The 20,041-nt window shown below is 49.2% G+C and overlaps 1 protein-coding gene across 1 annotated transcript in view; it reads right to left on the bottom strand.

Moving 5' to 3' along the window:
* The window catches only part of LOC141051128 (uncharacterized), a 161,206-nt gene extending 161,028 nt beyond the window's left edge, over window positions 1-178 (bottom strand). Inside the window, exon 1 of the mRNA XM_073548014.1 lies at window positions 82-178. Coding sequence (XP_073404115.1) covers window positions 82-152 — 71 coding nt within the window. The 5' untranslated portion in view covers window positions 153-178. The remainder of the gene's footprint in view (window positions 1-81) is intronic.
* Between the last annotated feature and the right edge of the window lie 19,863 nt (window positions 179-20,041).

The following is a 20,041-nucleotide window of genomic DNA, read 5'->3' as shown; positions in this document are numbered from 1 at the left end:
GGGAATGCACGCGGGTTTCCTCCGAATAAACCACTGAGGACTCTCAATTCCAAATATTCTTCATGAAAAGGAAGTTTTTACCTACTGCTATAGGAAGCGGAGGAGATCCTCCATGTTGCTGCGGGGTCTGTCGGTGCTTCCTCCACCCCCATACATGTTGTGTATTCACTTCTGCCACCACAGCCCACACACCAGTGTATACACCCACGTACCCACTACCACAGGCTCACCTTACTCCGGCGTCACACTGCGCAGATCCCGTCCAGCCTACCAGCCCTGAACTCTGCGCTCCTGTCATTTCTGCCCTGTCCTGCCCTGAGCCGCCACTAGAGGCCGCTGTGATTACTGACACAGGAGGACGCAATGTCCGCAGTCTCCTCCTGTCTGCAGCCACCTCCTCACAGCGATTATGGCAGCGGTCAGTGAGTGCGCTGGCAGAGTAACTGTCACTCCACTCCCTGTCCCCACTGCAGTCTGTCAGGCGTCACATTAGGGGCAGGAGCCCCAGCCTCCAATACGCCTCGTCCAGTCAGTGCAGAGCCGCACACCACATATATGGCTGCTCTGTGCGCACAGGACCTGGGATGAGGTCACAGGAGGGGAGGAGTCAGGGGTCACATGATCAGGGGCCTCAGTGTATGCAGGACTCTGCTGTGCTGGTTGTCATGGTGCTGGATGAGGGGAAGTTTCTGTGTGGGGTCAGGAGGGGTTTATAGGGTGGATGTAGCTGAGCTGTGTGTGTACAAGGTGTACGAAGCGGAGCCGTGTGTGTACGAGGTGTACGGAGCGGAGCCGTGTGTGTACGAGGTGTACGGAGCGGAGCCGTGTGTGTACGAGGTGTACGGAGCGGAGCCATGTGAGTACGAGGTGTACGGAGCGAAGCCGTGTGTGTATGAGGTGTACGGAGCAGAGCCGCGTGTGTACGAGGTGTACGGAGCGGAGCAGTGTGTGTACGTGGTGTACGGAGCGAAGCCGTGTGTACGAGGTGTACGGAGCGGAGCAGTGTGTGTACGTGGTGTATGGAGCAGAGCCGTGTGTGTACGAGTTGTACGGAGCGAAGCCGTGTGTGTATGAGGTGTACGGAGCAGAGCCGTGTGTGTACGAGGTGTACGGAGCAGAGCCGTGTATGTTCGAGGTGTACGGAGCAGCGGAGCCGTGTGTACGAGGTGTACGGAGAGGAGCCGTGTGTGTACGTGGTGTACGGAGCGAAGCCGTGTGTACGAGGTGTACGGAGCGGAGCAGTGTGTGTACGTGGTGTATGGAGCAGAGCCGTGTGTGTACGAGTTGTACGGAGCGAAGCCGTGTGTGTATGAGGTGTACGGAGCAGAGCCGTGTGTGTACGAGGTGTACGGAGCAGAGCCGTGTATGTTCGAGGTGTACGGAGCAGCGGAGCCGTGTGTACGAGGTGTACGGAGAGGAGCCGTGTGTGTACGTGGTGTACGGAGCGAAGCCGTGTGTACGAGGTGTACGGAGCGGAGCAGTGTGTGTACGTGGTGTATGGAGCAGAGCCGTGTGTGTACGAGTTGTACGGAGCGAAGCCGTGTGTGTATGAGGTGTACGGAGCAGAGCCGTGTGTGTACGAGGTGTACGGAGCGGAGCAGTGTGTGCACTGAGCGGAGCCGAGCCGTGTATGTTCGAGGTGTACGGAGCAGCGGAGCCGTGTGAGCACGTGGTGTATGGAGCGGAGCCGTGTGTATGAGGTGTACGGAGCAGAGCCGCGTGTGTAGGAGGTGTACGGAGCGGAGCAGTGTGTGTACAGAGCAGAGCCGTGTGTACGAGGTGTACGGAGCGGAGCAGTGTGTGTACAGAGCGGAGCCGTGTGTACGAGGTGTACGGAGCAGAGCCGTGTATGTTCGAGGTGTACGGAGCAGCGGAGCCGTGTGTACGAGGTGTACGGAGCGAAGCCGTGTGTGTATGAGGTGTATGGAGCAGAGCCGTGTATGTTCGAGGTGTACGGAGCGGAGCCGTGTGTGTACGAGGTGTACGGAGCGAAGCCGTGTGTGTATGAGGTGTATGGAGCAGAGCTGTGTGTGTACGAGGTGTACTGAGCGGAGCCGTGTGTACGAGGTGTACGGAGCAGAGCCGTGTATGTTCGAGTTGTACGGAGCAGCGGAGCCGTGTGTGCACGTGGTGTATGGAGTGGAGCCGTGTGTGTACGAGGTGTACGGAGTGAAGCCGTGTGTGTATGAGGTGTACGGAGCAGAGCCGCGTGTGTACGAGGTGTACGGAGCGGAGCAGTGTGTGTACGGAGCGGAGCCGTGTGTAAGAGGTTTACGGAGCAGAGCCGTGTATGTTCGAGGTGTACGGAGCAGCGGAGCCGTGTGTACGAGGTGTACGGAGAGGAGCCGTGTGTTTACGTGGTGTATGGAGCGGAGCCATGTGTGTATGAGGTGTACGGAGCGAAGTCATGTGTGTACGAGGTGTACGGAGCGGAGCCGCGTGTGTACGAGGTGTACGGAGCGGAGCAGTGTGTGTACGGAGCAGAGCCATGTATGTTCGAGGTGTACGGAGCAGCGGAGCCGTGTGTACGAGGTATACTCAATAAATTGAGTACAGTAGTTCAGGGCAGATTGTGCTGTAATTTTTTTCATAAGAATTCGGGAAAGTTATGAAATGTTCTATAAAGGTCTTTTCTGTTCCTGATTTGTGATGAGCAAATGTGATCGGATAAGATGTTATCTGACCATGCTCGGATGCTAAGCTAGTGTCTTCGGCATGCTCAAATAATATGTTTGAGTCCCCACAGCTGCACGTCTCTCGGCTGTTCGACAGCCTCAACACATGCAGAGATTGTCTAACAAACAGCGATCCCTGTGTTGCCTCTGTGGAACAGTCGGGAGACATGAAGCTACAGAGACTAGAATACATTATTCGAGCACGCCAATGGCACACAAGCATGGCGGACAACACCTCATCCGAGCACTTTCACTCATCACTATTCCTGATCTAAGGATCTTGTCTTATTATTGAGATGCTACACTTTATGCACATGCTCAGTAGTGAGGCAGTGCTGTGGGGTCAGTCAGGGAAATTGAGGCGTCAAGAGTCGGAGGTTTGGCTTACTGACTCCACAGCCCTGACTCAGTCCGTGTGATAAAACTGTCAACTGAGCAGCCTATTGAATCACATTAGTCAGTGTGTGGTCTGATTTTTACACGTTTGTATTATGCGCTCGTCTGATCGAGCCCTTTCACTGACTCTCCATTACATTTCCAGCATTATTTGCCCCCCACTATAGGCACAATTACCCCGCGCCGCCTTTTCTAGACATTTTGATGTATGGAATGTAACGTGATTTTTCTCTGCTTGGAAGACACATAGACCACACAATTGAGAAGATTATCACCAGTGACCAGACATCTATATGGCGGAACCAGATTTTAAAATGTCCTTTCTATTTTTTTTTAAGACGTTATATGGATCCTAAGTTTAGCAGCAAATTTGTAAAATTGTGTAAAATTGGGGTCACTATACAGTGTGAAGGACTATGTGTGTGAAATATCATGTGGAGGGCTATGTGGGGGCCATTATACAGTGTGGAGTGTAGTGATGGGCAGTCCAGCTCTTTTTGGTGATCTGGCTCTCATGGCTCCACTCAGTCTTTGGATCCTAAATGGATCCCTATTGCATACATGCTCAGGCGTCCGAAACCCCGGCCACCTACCGCATAAACCCCACCCACTTTCTAGGAACCAATTAAATTGCTGAGTGGGTGAAGTTACGTCTGCCGAACATCAGGATTTTACGCCCAGTGAGAGCCATTCAGGGATTTTAGTGGCTCTCACTGGGGTGCCGGCTCCCATCATTCACAGCAGGGAGCCGGCTCTTTGTGTCGGATCGTTTGCAAGCGACACATCACTAGTGGAGGGCTATGTGGGGGCCATAATACAGTGTGGAGGGCTATGTGGGGGCCATTACACAGTGTAAAGGATTATGTGGAGGCCATTACACAGTGTGGAGGGCTATGTGGGGGCCATTATACAGTGTGGAGGGCTACGTGGAGACCATTTTACAGTGTGGAGGGCTACATGGAGGCCATTATACAATGTGGAGGTTTGAGCCAGGTGTATCATACTGTGTGGGGGCCACAGTTGAGGAATCATACTTTGCCAGGTACAATAGGGTCATAATACAGTGCGTAAGAATTCAATTTGTGGGTATCATGCTGAATTTGGGGGGCTCTTTAGTTGGCATAATTTATGGGAAAAGGAAAGGGGTATCTAGGGTATGTATATAGGAGAAAAATTACTCTGTAAGGATGCAAAGTTGTTAGACGTGCTCTTCTGTGCCCCACCAATTTTTTTTTCCTTTTTTTTGAAGGGGGGAAGCCCAATTAGAACTTTTGCTATGGGGCCTCATGATTTCTATGTACTCCAATGGTACCAGAACACTTCAGATGTTTCATTGGTGTGGAGATCTGTTTGTACCTAAGTTTATCATGGTAGTCACCTGATATGTCAGCCGTCACCGAAAGGATGTAATCACTTTCAGGAAGCTTTTTCAGTATTACCCTATAATTTCCGTTCAACTGTTCTTTACCCACCTCACCTCTGCTATGTTCTGTCTGGCTCTATATGTTGCTTGTCCACAAAGCTACACCAGTGATATCTGCTGCCACTCTCTGTTCTGTGCTCTTTGGTTGGACGAATTGCTTCATAAACACCAATTTTGTCATTGAGACCCAATATTGCACTCCTTAATGCTCCATGAGGTATTATCGTGTTATGCAGCGTGTCAGGGTGTTTGGAGCAGATTTAGGAGCGGCAGTTAAACTCAGTGGTATAGCCCGGACATTTATTTGGGGGCCTTTTGGACAAAACTGACATCTAGAATAGGTCGGTTACATCAGAAGAGTGCAGGGTTCCCATGACATAATGTCCACCAATATTGCTGGAGCGATTTCCATCTTAGGGCTCATACTCACATGCAAGAAACTCTGAGGAGTCTCACACATCAATACCGGGCACTGCCGCCGGCACTCGGATTGGAGCGTTCGGCTTCATGTATTTCTATGCACTGTACGCTCCGATCCGGGTGCCGGCGTCAGTGCCGGGTATTGACGTGCGAGACTCGTCCGAGTTTCTCGCATGCGAGTATGATCCCTTAGAGAATTTCTGGTTACTACATCCTAACCAAGTACTAAAAGCTGATACAACTAAAACAGGCAAAAGGCAGAACTGAGATATTCAATATAAAGAGCCACGACCAAACATTCATTTAGTATTGGTCAAACCACAGATGGTACATGCCCCCTGGAGGAAGGCTAGCGCCGAAACGCACGTAGGGACCCTGGCAGCACGCTTCATATAGGTAATTTATGCCCTATCTAGCATTATCCTTTTGCACCACGGCACTTTATTTGCTAATCAATTATGCTCAGCCCCATTTGCTCTTTATTTGATAATGGATATTCTTTAAGCTCTTTTTTGTCTGCATCCCATATATATTTAAATTATTTGGCACATGAATTTTATTGTTGTACTTGGCACTCCAGCACTTTTGTGGGTTAATAGCATATGGGCTTTGCTTCAGTACATAAATATCTGCAGTGTGCATTTGTTAGATATTCGATGTAGGTTTTGTGGCATTATATTATTTTTATATACTTTTCTGTGCTCCAGCAATTTTACTCAGCTATATACTGAGTTTTAAAGTAATATTTACCTAAGAAAATAAATTATTTATATTACCTTTAGTATCTTGTCTTTGTGGCACAATTTTTTGTAGGATTATATCGTTGTTTGTGCTTGACTATTTATATATTTCTATACAACTGGTACATCTTTTTGTGGGGAAAATACGTATTTAAGACACTGTTGATTATGCAAGTTTTAACACCTAGAAAGAATGGAGAGGTCTGTAATTTTATCATGGGTATACATCAACTGTGGGAGATAGAATGTAAAAAAAAAACAAAAAAATCACACTGTATGATTTTTACCTAATTAATTTGCATTTTATTGCATGAAATAAGTATTTGATACAATAGAAAAACAGAACTTAATATTTGGTACAGAAACCTTTGCTTGCAATTAGAGGTCAGACGTTTCCTGTAGTTACTGACCAAGTTTGCACACATTGCAGCAGGGATTTTGGTTCACTTCTCCGTACAGATCATCTCCAGATCTTTCAGGTTTCGGGGCTGTTGCTGGGCGATATTGAGATTCAGCTCCCTCCAAAGATTTTCTATTGGGTTCAGGTCTGGAGACTGAAGGACCTTGGAAGTTTAAATGCTTCTTACGGAGTCACGCCTTAGTTACCCTGGCTGTGTGTTTTGGGTCACTGTCATGCTGGAAGACCCAGCCACGACTCATCTTCAATTCTCTTACCGAGGGAAGGAGGTTGTTGGCCAAAATCTTGTGATGCACGACCCCATCGATCCTCCCTTCAATACGGTGCAGTCGTACCGTCCCCTTTGCAGAAGAGCACCCCCAAAGTATGAGGTTTCTCCCACCATGCTTCACGGTTGGGACAATGTTCTTGGATTTGTACTCATCCTTCTTCCTTCAAACACAGCAAATGAAGTGGATACCAAAAAGTACTATTTTGGTCTCATCTGACCATGTCATCATCCCCCATGCCTCTTGTGGAACATCCAGATGATCATTGGCGAACTTGAAACAGGCCTAGACATGTGCTGGCGTGAGCAGGGGGCTTTCCGTGCACTGCAGGATTTCAATCCATGACGGCGTAGTGTGTTGCTAACAGTAATGTTTGAGACTATAGTCTCAGCTCTCTTCAGGTCATTGACGAGGTCCTCCGGTATAGTTCTGAGCGGATTCCTGACCTTTCCCACAATGATCTTTACCCCACGAGGCGAGATCTCGCATGGAGCTCAAGACCGATGAAGATTGAGGCTATGTGCACATGTTTCGGATTTGCCTTTGGAATTTTCTGCGTGGATTCTTCTTCTCTTGGCAGAAAACGCAGTTGAAAATCCACGTGTTTTTGATGCAGATTTTCATGCGGATTTGTATGCGTTTTTGTAGGCTAAATAAAGATCTATCATTTAACAAAAAAAAGAATTGTGATGTCATTTCTTTGTCCAACCTCTTCTTTTACATACTCCATTGAATACCATAATATCATCTCATACTATGTTCACATACAATGTTTACACATACAAAACAAATATAAGTGAATATCTGTAGATAGATAGTCAATAATTTGTGCAAAAAGTACTAAGTCTCCTAAACAACAGTTAAATCATCCTATCGATAAAAGCTGGAGAACGCTTATTGAAAAAAATCTTTATTAAACACAATAAATAATAAAACATATAAATTATGAGATAGTACACGATTAGATAATACATGGTGTATTCAAGTAAGAAGTGGTATAGAAATATTTTTTAAAATACATGATTGCTCTCAAAAAATGCCATCCTCATTATATAGCGATATGGAACTATAGATATTGTTCACCCACATGGATTTATCTGTCATAATATTCTTGTAGACAAGGAAGAAAAAAGTGAAGTCATTAATCTCATTTTATTTACAGTATATAACATCAAGGAAAAAGTGCATAGGATGATCATATATATTTTTTTCTTATTTACTGCCACCTAGTGGGATAGAAAGAATTACACCCTATTGATAATTTAAAGCACAAATCCTGCTGCAATCCTCCCTATAGTTCCTTATATGTATTTTGCAGCGTGTGCCAAGCACCATTTAATAACTGTATATATCCATATCATAGTAGCAGCAAAGTGCATACAAAAGAAATTTTCAAAAGTGCAAAGTGCAATGTGACAGTATTACATCGGTGCAAGGCAACCATAATAATAATAAAAATAATAATAAATTTTATTTCTATAGCGCTGACATATTCCGCAGCACTTTACATTTCAGAGGGGATTTGTACAGACAATAGACATTACAGCATAACAATAATCACATAGATCATAACATATACCAAGAGGAATGAGGGCCCTGCTCGCAAGCTTACAGTCTATGAGGAAAGAGGTAGACACGAAAGGTGGGTGGTAACAGTTGCCCTGATTGTATGGACCAGCCATAATGTTAAGTATGTAACAGTACAGACGCAGAGGGCTAATGGATGCATAAAGCATGTGGGAACATGATGCGGGGAACCTGGTTATGGTAAAAAACTTTTGACTGTGCCACATAGGGATAGAGTAGGTTAATGTGTTGAGGCGGTAGGCCAGTCTGAAAAAATGCGTTTTCAGAGCACGATTAAAATTGTGGGGACTGGGGACTAATCGTATTGACCTGGGAAGTGCATTCCAAAGAATTGGCGCAGCACGTGTATAGTCTTGAAGACGGGAGTGGGAGGTTCTGATTATTGAGGATGCTAACCTCAGGTCATCAGCAGAACGGAGGGCGCGGGTAGGATGGTAAACAAGGGAGGAGATGTAAGGTGGTGCTGAGCTATGGAGGGCTTTGTGGGTGAGGGTAATAAGTTTGTACTGGATTCTGGAGTGGATGGGTAGCCAGTTTAATGACTGGCACAAGGTAGAGGCATCGGTGTAACGATTGGCGAGGAATATGATCCTGGCAGCTGCATTCAAGACAGATTGGAGAGGGGAGAGTTTGGTAAGAGGAAGACCGATTAGAAAGGAGTTACAATAGTCGAGACGAGAATGAATAAGAGAAACAGTCAGAGTTTTTGCAGAGTCAAAAGTAAGAAAAGGTCGAATTCTAGAAATGTTTTTGAGGTGCAGATAACAAGAGCGAGCCAGTGATCTGATGCAGGGGACAAAGGAAAGCTCGGAGTCAAGTATGACCCCAAGACAGCGGGCATGTTGCTGGGGAGTAATAATAGAACCTGTTATGCCGCGCTCACCAGGAGGCGGGTGTCACGGGGGCTTAGTTCAACTAAGGCTGAAATACCCGGGGCCCCTGTGGTGTCCCTTTTACTAGGGGAAACCCTGTCTGACCCTCAACCCAGGGTTTTTGCTGAAGGTGCAAATGCCTGAGCCTCCGACCTTTCCTTATCTCCTGCTCAGCCCTGCACTTAACCCTCCACCCAGTGAGGAGTCACACCACCAAAGCTCCCACACAAATAATGACAGACAGGGAGAACTTAAACTGCACTGCGCCGCACACACACAGGAATAAACAGTAATGTGAACAGGGAACAACTAAACACAAATATGGGAAGGAGAAAGGATAACGACGGATCATACGACACCAGATATGAATCTCTCTCTCTTGAACACCTCCACTCCAGACCGGAACCACTTGGTATGAAACACAAGCTATAATCGGCGACGCCCATATGCCAGTATGACTATTTAAAGACCGTGGGCGTGACTAACCTTCCAACCTGGTCTCCAGCAGGATTAACCCCCGAGAGCCTGAAGATTAAACCGGCGCCACTGAGGCTATAGTGGCTGGAGGTGGAACTACCTCTGCCTGCCGGATGCTGTGGTGTGAACAGCGTCCGACATGACAGTACCCCGTCTTCTACGAGGGACCCCAGGGCCCTCAAGACTCATAGGACCCGGCTTGTCCGGATGACGACGGTGAAAAGAACTGACCAGCCGATCCGCATGTATGTCTGAGGCTGGAACCCAAGACCTCTCCTCTGGACCATACCCCCGCCAGTGCACCAAATACTGAAGAGTACGGCGTACTACTCGAGAGTCCACCACCTTGGCGACCTCGAACTCTAACTCGCCATCCACCATGACTGGAGGTGGCATCGGCGTCGTGTCCACCAAGCCTACCACCTTTTTCAATAAAGCCCTGTGAAAAACGTTATGTATTCTGTACACCGCAGGAAGTTCCAACCGATAAGCCACTGGGTTAATGATGGCAGAAATCCTAAAAGGCCCAATAAACCTTGGACCCAGTTTTAAAGATGGGATTTTGAGTTTTATGTTCTTCGTAGCTAACCACACCCATTCACCCACACACAGGTCCGGACCTGGCACGCGTCTACTGTCAGCCACCCGTTTGTACCTGGCACTCATGCTCAACAAACGCTGTTTCACCCGCCTCCAGACTGATGACAATTGGGCTCCTAGCTGATCCTCCTCCGGGACACCCCCGGAGTCACCCTGACGTAAGGTACAAAACTGAGGATGTTGACCGTACACACAAAAGAATGGAGACTCTCCTGATGACTCTTGGCGGTGATTATTTAATGCGAATTCGGCCAGAGGAAGGAAAGTAGACCACTCCTCCTGGTTGTCGGACACAAAGCATCGTAAATACTGTTCTAGATTTTGGTTCATGCGCTCAGTTTGTCCATTAGACTGTGGATGAAACGCCGATGAATGTGACAACTTGATCCCCAACCTAGAGCAAAAAGCTTTCCAAAACCTCGCCACAAATTGCGTACCCCTATCAGATACTATGTCAGACGGTACTCCGTGGAGTCTGACCACCTCCTTCACAAATACCTGAGCCAACGTCTTAGCATTGGGCAAAGAGGACAACGCCACAAAATGCGCCATCTTTGAAAAACGGTCAACCACCACCAGGATGACCGTGTTCCCTGCCGAGGCTGGCAAGTCAGTGATAAAATCCATGGAGATTTCTGTCCATGGCCTATTGGGTACCCCCAGAGGCTGTAGCGTGCCAGCAGGACGGGTTCGGGGTGACTTAGCCCTAGCGCACGTGATGCAAGCTGCCACGTACGAGACCACGTCCTGCCGGATTTTGGGCCACCAGAAACGACGCGATACCAGCTCTAAGGTGCCCTTCACCCCTGGGTGACCAGCCAGTACCGAATCGTGGTGTTCCTTCAACACCTTAGGCCGAAGATGCAGGGGTACAAATGACTTGTTGGCGGGAAGTCCTGGTGGTACCTCCTCTTGGGCCTCGGCAATCTCCGCCTCTACCTCAGTCGTGAGAGCCGAGACCACTACCCCTTTCTGGAGGATGGGTACCGGCTCTTCCCGAGGTTCTCCCCCCGGAAAACACCTAGACAAAGCATCCGCCTTGGTGTTTTTAGCCCCGGGACGGTACGCCACAAGAAAATTGAAACGAGTAAAAAACAATGCCCAGCGAGCCTGCCTAGGAGACAGACGCTTGGCCGACTCCAGGTAGAGCAGATTCTTATGGTCGGTGATAACTGTGACCTGGTGAGCCGCCCCCTCCAAGAAGTGTCGCCATTCCTCAAAAGCCAGTTTGATGGCCAACAACTCCCTGTTGCCGATATCATAATTCCGTTCGGCCGGCGACAGCTTCTTGGAGAAGTAGGCGCATGGATGCATCTCGCTCAAGGACGAGCCTTGAGACAGTACTGCCCCCACTCCCACCTCCGACGCATCAACCTCTACCACAAAAGGTTTAGACACGTCTGGTTGCACCAGAATGGGGGCTGAAGCAAAACTATTCTTCAGACGCTCAAATGCACGTATAGCCACCTCAGGCCAGTTCGCCAGATCGGAACCCTTCTTTGTCATGTCCGTGAGCGGTTTGGCGACAGTCGAAAAGTGTTTTATAAATTTCCTATAATAATTCGCAAACCCAAGGAACCGCTGGAGTGCTTTCAGACTCTCCGGCCTCTCCCATTGCAACACCGCTTGCACCTTAGCGGTGTCCATTTTAAAACTGGCTGCGGACACAATATATCCCAAAAAGGGCAACTCCTGGACAAAAAATAAACATTTTTCCAGCTTAGCATAGAGCTGGTTCTCCCGGAGCAACTGTAACACCTGCCTAACATGCTCCAAATGAGTGTCCCGATCGCTAGAATAAATGAGGATATCATCCAGGTATACAATCATAAATCTCCCCAGGACATGAGCAAATACATCATTAATAAAATGTTGGAAAACGGCAGGCGCGGTGGTCAACCCAAACGGCATAACCAGACTCTCAAAATGACCCTCAGGAGTGTTAAACGCCGTCTTCCACTCATCCCCCTGACGGACCCTTATGAGGTTATACGCCCCCCTGAGGTCCAGCTTGGAAAACCATTTCGCCCCCGCTACCTGGTTGAACAAATCCGGGATCAACGGCATTGGGTAGGGATCACGGATAGTAATCTGGTTTAACTCTCGGAAATCCAGACACGGGCGTAACCCCCCATCTTTCTTCTTAATGAAGAAAAACCCCGCGGCTACAGGCGAGGACGAAGGCAGGATGTGACCTTTGCTCAGACTCTCCGCGATGTAGTCTTTCAGAGCTTGTCTCTCAGGACCAGAAATATTAAACATCCTGGCCTTAGGTAATTTGGCCCTGGGTTTTAACCTAATAGCACAGTCATAGGCTCTATGTGGAGGCAGTTCTGAGCAACCCTTCTCAGAGAAAACATCTGCGAAATCCTGCAAAGCCTCCGGCAGGCTGGGCGTCACGGCGGACACACATGTGGCCAAGCAATTGTCTTGGCAGAAACCACTCCATTGTACTATGTCCTGAGTTTTCCAATCAATTACCGGGTTGTGCCTGGACAGCCATGGAAAACCCAGGACCATTTGAGCTGGGAGATTACGAAGGACCCTACATGTATCCGACTCAGAATGTAGGACCCCAATGTGGAGTTTCACCTCTGCCACAAACTCAGTAATCTCCCCTTGAGGGAGGGGAACAGCATTAATGGTCACCACCTGTATGGGGTGAGGAAGTTTTTCGATCTTAAACCCGGCGGTGTGTGCAAACTCCTCATCTATGAGATTGGTGGCGGAACCGCTATCCACAAACACTGATATAGGTAGCTCTCTGCCGGCGATAATAACCTTGGCAGGGAGCATACATTGAGATACCATCATGGAGGATATGCATACGCTCAGTTGGGTCTCCTCCATACCCTCTGAGCTTAACAGTTTTCCGCCGGTGTGACCCTCTTAGGAAGTACCGGGCAAACGTTAACATAATGACCTCCTTTACCACAGTAGAAACATGCTCCGGGCTTCCGGAATCCCGGAGCGCGAGGCTGAACCTGTGCCACGCCAGCAATCTGCATAGGTTCAGGGGACTCATCTACTTCAACCACACCTGCACCTCTGTTTTCCCCCAGAGGTAGCGTCTCCTGTGCCCCCTGACGAAAACGGCGATCAATACGTATCACCAAACTCATGGCAGACTCCAATGATGCCGGAGTCTCATACATCAGGAGGGCTTGTTTCACCCTCCCTGATACCCCATGAATAAACTGGCTCCGCAGTGCTGGGTCATTCCACTGTGTGTCTACAGCCCAGCGGCGAAATTCCGAACAATAGTCTTCTGCCAAGCGCTCCCCCTGGCGGAGGGCGCGGATTTTAGATTCCGCTAGAGCCAGTCGGTCAGGGTCATCGTAAATGAGCCCGAGGGCAGAAAAAACATTATCGACCGAATGAAATGTAGCAGAGTCAGCTGGTAAGGAAAATGCCCATGCTTGGGGGTCACCACTCAGTAATGACAACACCAGCCCTACTCGCTGGGCCTCATTACCTGAGGATATTGGCCACATGCGGAAGTATAATTTGCAGGCCTCCCGAAATACGACAAATTTGCTGCGATCGCCTGAAAATCGTTCTGGCAGCGGAAACTTCGGCTCTGCACCGATACCTGCAGATGCCGTTTGCACCTTTGCTACTACCAGGCCCTGCTGCTGAACTGCCCCTTTCAACTCGGAGACCTGTATGGACAGCGCCGCCAACTGGCGGGTTATGGAATCTAATGGATCCATGGACTCCTGAAAAAATGTGGGCCGATTATAATGTCACGGGGGCTTAGTTCAACTAAGGCTGAAATACCCGGGGCCCCTGTGGTGTCCCTTTTACTAGGGGAAACCCTGTCTGACCCTCAACCCAGGGTTTTTGCTGAAGGTGCAAATGCCTGAGCCTCCGACCTTTCCTTATCTCCTGCTCAGCCCTGCACTTAACCCTCCACTCTCCACCCAGTGAGGAGTCACACCACCAAAGCTCCCACACAAATAATGACAGACAGGGAGAACTTAAACTGCACTGCGCCGCACACACACAGGAATAAACAGTAATGTGAACAGGGAACAACTAAACACAAATATGGGAAGGAGAAAGGATAACGACGGATCATACGACACCAGATATGAATCTCTCTCTCTTGAACACCTCCACTCCAGACTGGAACCACTTGGTATGAAACACAAGCTATAATCGGCGACGCCCGTATGCCAGTATGACTATTTAAAGACCGTGGGCGTGACTAACCTTCCAACCTGGTCTCCAGCAGGATTAACCCCCGAGAGCCTGAAGATTAAACCGGCGCCACTGAGGCTATAGTGGCTGGAGGTGGAACTACCTCTGCCTGCCGGATGCTGTGGTGTGAACAGCGTCCGACATGACAGCGGGGCTTCGGCCCCGACGTCACTCCCTCCGGTACGGCGGTCCCTCAGGGGTCCCCGTCGGGTGCGCACGAGCAACTCTCGTCCCCGGGTCTCCTCCTCCATGCCACATTTGCGCTTGCGTGCTCCTGTCAGTGCTGTATAGGGCTCGGTCCTCTCTATGGTATTGGAGGACCTGACCCGGAACCACTAGTGGTCATGTGCTTTCTGGCTAGGTCCTGACCCGGAACCAGTAGTAGTCATGTGCTACATCAGACGACCTCCCCCTAGGGGAGGTGCCTGATTATTGTTGTCCTTCCTGGCTGGGTCAGCTGTGTCCCAGCCTGGCTGTGCGCTGTTCTCAGGTCCTCTGCTCTGTCTGCTATTCTGTGGTGCTCCTAGCACTTGCTCTGAACCCTTGTTGCTTCATGCTCAGTTGTGCCTCCTGGCACATCCTCTCGTATCCTGTCCCTTGTTTCTTGCTCCGCCGTGCCTCCTGGCATTCACTCTATTCCTGTGTTCTGTTACTTGCTACACGCCTTATGTGCCCACGTGTACCCGTCTAGCACTACCCTGTACTCAGCGCACTCCCGTGTACTCTCCTGTGTTCCCTAGTATCCTGCACCCTCCAGTCACACAGTCTCGTATCTCCTGTGAGCCGGCCGCCTGGTTCCAGCAGTCGTGGTATCGTATCCCCTGGGGCTTGCTCCTGACACTCCCTGTATAGGGGGTGGTCCTCACTAGGCTAGCTCGCCCTGGGAGGGTTGGTGCCGCGACCCAGAGGGTCCACTCCAGGAGTCGCTAACACTCTAACAGAACCACACACGGAAATGGCAATGTCGGGTATAGGTACATTAGTAGCAGGAGGAAACACAAGGAGTTCAGTCTGACAGGTTCAGTTTCAGATATAGTGAGGACATCATGTTAGACACAGTGTTTAGACAATTGCCGGTCATATCAAAAATGCATATAATGATTGGAGCAACCACAAAATCAAACTGAAGGACCACGTGTGGGTACCCCCTAACGCGCGTTTCACGTTATTGCTTTTTCCGAAGGGGTATCATATCTATGTATAGATATATCTATAGATAGATAGATAATACCAAGGCCGATGTTTAGTAATGAACATAATAAAATGGTACATAAAGAGTTAAATAAGACACAGACACACAATCTGCGTTAGGTCGGGGTCACACTTGCGAGTTCGCACGAGTCTCGCACCTCAGTACCGGGCACTGCTGCCAGCACTCAGACCGGAGCGTTCAGCTGCATATAAATAAATGTAGCCGCACACTCCGATTCGAGTGCCGCCGGCAGTGCAAGGTTTTGAGACTCAGGCGAGTTTCTCGCAAGTGTGACCCTGGCCTTAATCACAATATCTGTTGAATTTTTTTAAAAAAGGGAAAAAATTTGCATGGGCTCCCGCACAATTTTCAAAACTAGAACAGAGAAAGCTAGCGACTGGGGACAGATGTTTATAGCCTGGGAAGAGGGGAATACCCATGGATCATCCCAGGCTAGTAATATCAACTCACAGCTGTATAATTAGCCTTTACTGGCTATTAAAATAGGGGAGCCCACAAAAAAATGACATGGGGTCCCCCTATAATTAATAACCAGAAAAGGCTATGCAGACAGCTATGGGCTGATATTAATAGCCTAGGAAGGGGCCATGGATATTGCCCCCCCGGCTACAAACACCAGCTCTCAGCCACCCCAGAAATGGCACATCTCTAGGATGCACCAGTTCTGGCACTTAGCCTCACTCTTCCCACTGCCCTGTAGCGGTGGCATACGGGATAATAGTTGAGGGGGTTTTTATGTCACCTTGGTATTGTAAGGTGACATCAAGCCCATTGCTTAGTAATGGAGAGGTGTCAATAAGACACCCATCAATTACTAATCTTATAGTTGTCACGTGTTAAAGACACAGCCAGAATAAAGTATTTTAATGAAATAAAACACAACAAAGTTTCCCATATTTATTATACACCTAATCCATGCTACGCCCTCGTTCTTCTGCAAAAAAAATAAAAATAATAAACCAACACAAATACTTCCTGTTCTGATGTAATCCATTTACGACTCTCTCCCATGTAGGGCTGTCACATCAGGAGATGTGACTGCTCTACAGGGCCTCCAATGACACACTGACCGGAGATAATACTCCCGCAGTGTACTTCTTTGGAGTTCGTGCTCTCACTTTACGGCACTACCGCAGCGTGAGAATTTTCTCACGCAGCGGTGCCACAAGTGACAGGACGAACCGGTAACCTCTAAGAGGTGGAGGAATACACTGCGGAGTATCACCTCCGGTCACTTTACACCGCAGCCCCTGTAGAACGGTCACATCGCCCGATATGACATCTCTACATGGGAGAACATTGTGGGACAATCGTTATTAAATGGATTACATTGGAACAGTATACTGTTGGTCTAATTTTTTTTTTGCAGGCGATCGAGGCTGTCGGGGATTATTTGTATGGTGAGTATGCACCTTATGTGTTTTTTTTTTTTTACTATTCAACAGTCACCGGATGATGGGACCACTACTGTCCCGTTATCGACTAATGCTGTCACTGTAGCAGACATAGCCGGATGGGACTAGCAGTCCCATCGGACGATGCCTGCCTACACACAGACCCGCACACACACACACAGCCATGCATACGCCCGCACATACACACACACAAATACAGACACCCACAGACAGACCCGCACACACATAGCCTCCACCCACACACTCTTCCTCCTCCCTATCTGCAGCGATTTTCTCACGCAACTCCACAAAAAACGCAAATCTTTTTACACCTGCGGTTTTGCTGCGGATTTGACTGACTCCATGGAAGTCAATAGGTGCAGAAACGCTGCAGATCCACAAAAATAATTGACACTGTGAGAACTTGAGGAACTCCTAGAGTGGACCCGCTGGACTGCGACTACGAACCTCCCTTGGGCAAGCTGACCTGGTGAACTAGGGGAGACTATCGCCATATCAGCTGGTACCCAGGGGCAAACAACAGGAGTCACAATCAGGAATCAGGATGGGCTGGTGGAGAGACTGCCATGGCGGAGACACAAGAAGGCAGGCACGGCTGAGACACAGGCAGGACTGAGACACTGGCAGGCAGGCACGGCTGAGACACAGGGGCATGGGCAGGATAGAGACACTGGCAGGCAGGCACTAGGAGAGGGCAGAGAGGAGGACCTGGGTGAGGACAGAGGGAAGAGCAGCAACAGCGCACGGCGGGGCAGGTAGACAGGTAACAAGAGACTGCAGGGAAGCATGGGGCCAGAATCAAGTGTGAGGCACAAATGATAATCAGGCACAGCCAGGAGGAAGAGGCTGCCTGACAAGCAGAGCATGCCGCAGGACTTCTGGGTTCTCCTGGAGCATAGAGCGGGCAGGAAGGAGTGGCCAGGGTCAGATAGGTAAGTGTGCACGTGCGCCACTGAGCTCAGCGTGGGAGACGCGCACCCGACGGAAGCCAGGACCTGGCCATGAGAGCAGGGGAGCAGACGCTGGGTGACGCGCAGCAGCTCTGGGAGCGCGCCAGGATGCCAAGGATCAGTAAGTATGCCAGGGTTCAGGGGGCGGTGGCGTGACAGGCATGACAGTACCCCCCTCCTTACACCCCCTCCACCTAAGGCTGGAAAGAAACCTTGCCAAGATTCGAGGAGCCTGGATGTTCTCCCGAAGCTCCCAAGATTTCTCCTCAGGACCAAAACCTTTCCAATCAACTAAAAAAAAGGTTTTCCCTCTTAGCTTCTTCATAGCAAGAATGTCTTTAACTTCAGAGACATCATTAGTGGAAACAGGCTGAGGCGAATGAGCAGTAGAGGCATGGAACTGGTTGAGGACAACTTGCTTTAGGAGAGAAACATGGAACGAATTGGGGATGCGGAGCGAGGCGGGTAGCCTTAACTTGAAGGAGACATCATTAATGCGAGCCAAGACCTCGAAAGGTCCGATGTACTGGGGACCCAGATTATGTGAGGGGATCTTAAGGTGAACGAACTTGGAAGATAACCACACCTTATCACCACGATAATATAATGGAGGATCTAAGCGCCTTTTATCCGCATGTTTTTTCATTCTGTCACACGCTCGTTCGAGGGCGGTCTTGGTCTCTTGCCAGACCCTGGTGAACTTCTCGGACAGAAGATCAGCTGCCGGCATACCCAAGACAGGAGGGACCGGTAGAGGCACGCCAGGATGTTGCCCATAGACAATAAAAAAAAGGCAATTTGGAAAAAGATTCGCTGGTGTGATTGTTGTACGCAAATTCGGCCCACGGGAGCAAGTCGGACCAGTCGTTCTGGTGGGCGTTAGAGAAATGATGAAGATAAGTCACCAGGATCTGATTCGTACGATCCACCTGACTGTTGGTCTGCGATAGTGGGCAGAGGGGAAGTCAAGCGTGATATTCATAAACTTGCAGAGAGCTCTCCAGAACTGAGAGGTGATCTGGACTCCCCTATCTGAAACTATATGTTGGAGGAAGGCCATGGATATGAAAAATACGGTTGATGAAAATTTTCACCAATTCGGGTGCAGAGGGCAGACCAGGGAGAGAGATGAAATGGGCCATCTTGGAGAATCTATCCAAGACCACGAGGATGACAGTGCAGCCCGAAGACCGAGGTAGAGCGGTAATAAAGTCCATTGCAATGTGCATTGCAGTAGTAGCGGGACACAAGAATGAGGGTTTTTTTGAGGCTGGCATGACCTGCAAGTTTGGAGGCATGTCCCCAGTGTAAGACTCACTTCCTATTGTTCACTGGAATTAAAGTTTTACTCTGAGGTAAAGAAGCTAGGGTGACAGGTGCTACCGTGATGACCTTGGAAGGATCCATGATGTGCGTGGGTTCCTCCTCAGTATCGACAGACAAAAAGGACCTGGCAATGAGTCAGCCTTGAGGTTCTTATTGCCAGGACGGAAGTGAAGCTCAAAATCAAAACGGGCAAACAGAGACCACCTGGCTTGCCGGGGGTTAAGTCTCTGTGCCGACAGGATGTATGCCAGGTTCCTTTGGTCCGTGTAGATCTTAAAAGGATGTACGGCTCCCTCCAATAAGTATCGCCACTCCTCCAACGCCTACATGATGGCCAACAGCTGCCTGTCACCAATGGAATAGTTCTGTTCAGAGATGGAGAATGTCTTAGAGAAGAAACTACAGGTGACTAGCTGTCCGGAGGAAGACCTCTGAGAAAGTACTGCACCAGCCCCGGTAGCTGTAGCATCCACCTCAAGAATAAAGGGGTTTGTTAGCTTCTGGACGATGGAGTACGGGAGCTGTGGCAAAGGCTTGTTTCAAGGACAGGAAGGCGTATTCGGCCTCCGATGACCAGATGTGAGGGTTGGCCCCCTTGCGTATCAGAGAAGAGATGGGGCCGGTCAAAGAGGAAAAATGTGGAAAGAACTGCTGGTAATAATTTGCGAAACCAAGGAATCGCTGAATTGCCTTAACACTTTGGGGACGCGGTCAGTTGAGCACTGCGGACACCTTTCCCGGGTCCATGCGTAAGCCAGGGTCAGAGATGATGTAACCCAAGAACGAGAGAGCTGACTGTTCGAAGGCTCACTTCTCAAGCTTAGCATAAAGACGACTCTCCCTCAGACACAGCAGTACTTGGCGGACGTCTTTTCTATGGGTAGGCAGATCCGGAAAAAATACAAGAATATCGTCCAAGTACACCACCACACAAGAGTAAAGGAGATCCCGGAAAACATAATTCACAAATTCCTGGAATACTGTGGGGGCATTGCACAGTGCCTGTCCCTGGTGTTTAAAGCGGTCTTCCACTCATCTCCGGAGCGGATACAGATTA

Source organism: Dendrobates tinctorius, unplaced genomic scaffold (genome assembly GCF_039654945.1).
Source record: "Dendrobates tinctorius isolate UK_male_01 unplaced genomic scaffold, ASM3965494v1 ptg000155l, whole genome shotgun sequence".
NCBI lineage: Eukaryota > Metazoa > Chordata > Amphibia > Anura > Dendrobatidae > Dendrobates > Dendrobates tinctorius.
This window is presented reverse-complemented; position numbering and strand designations above follow the sequence as displayed.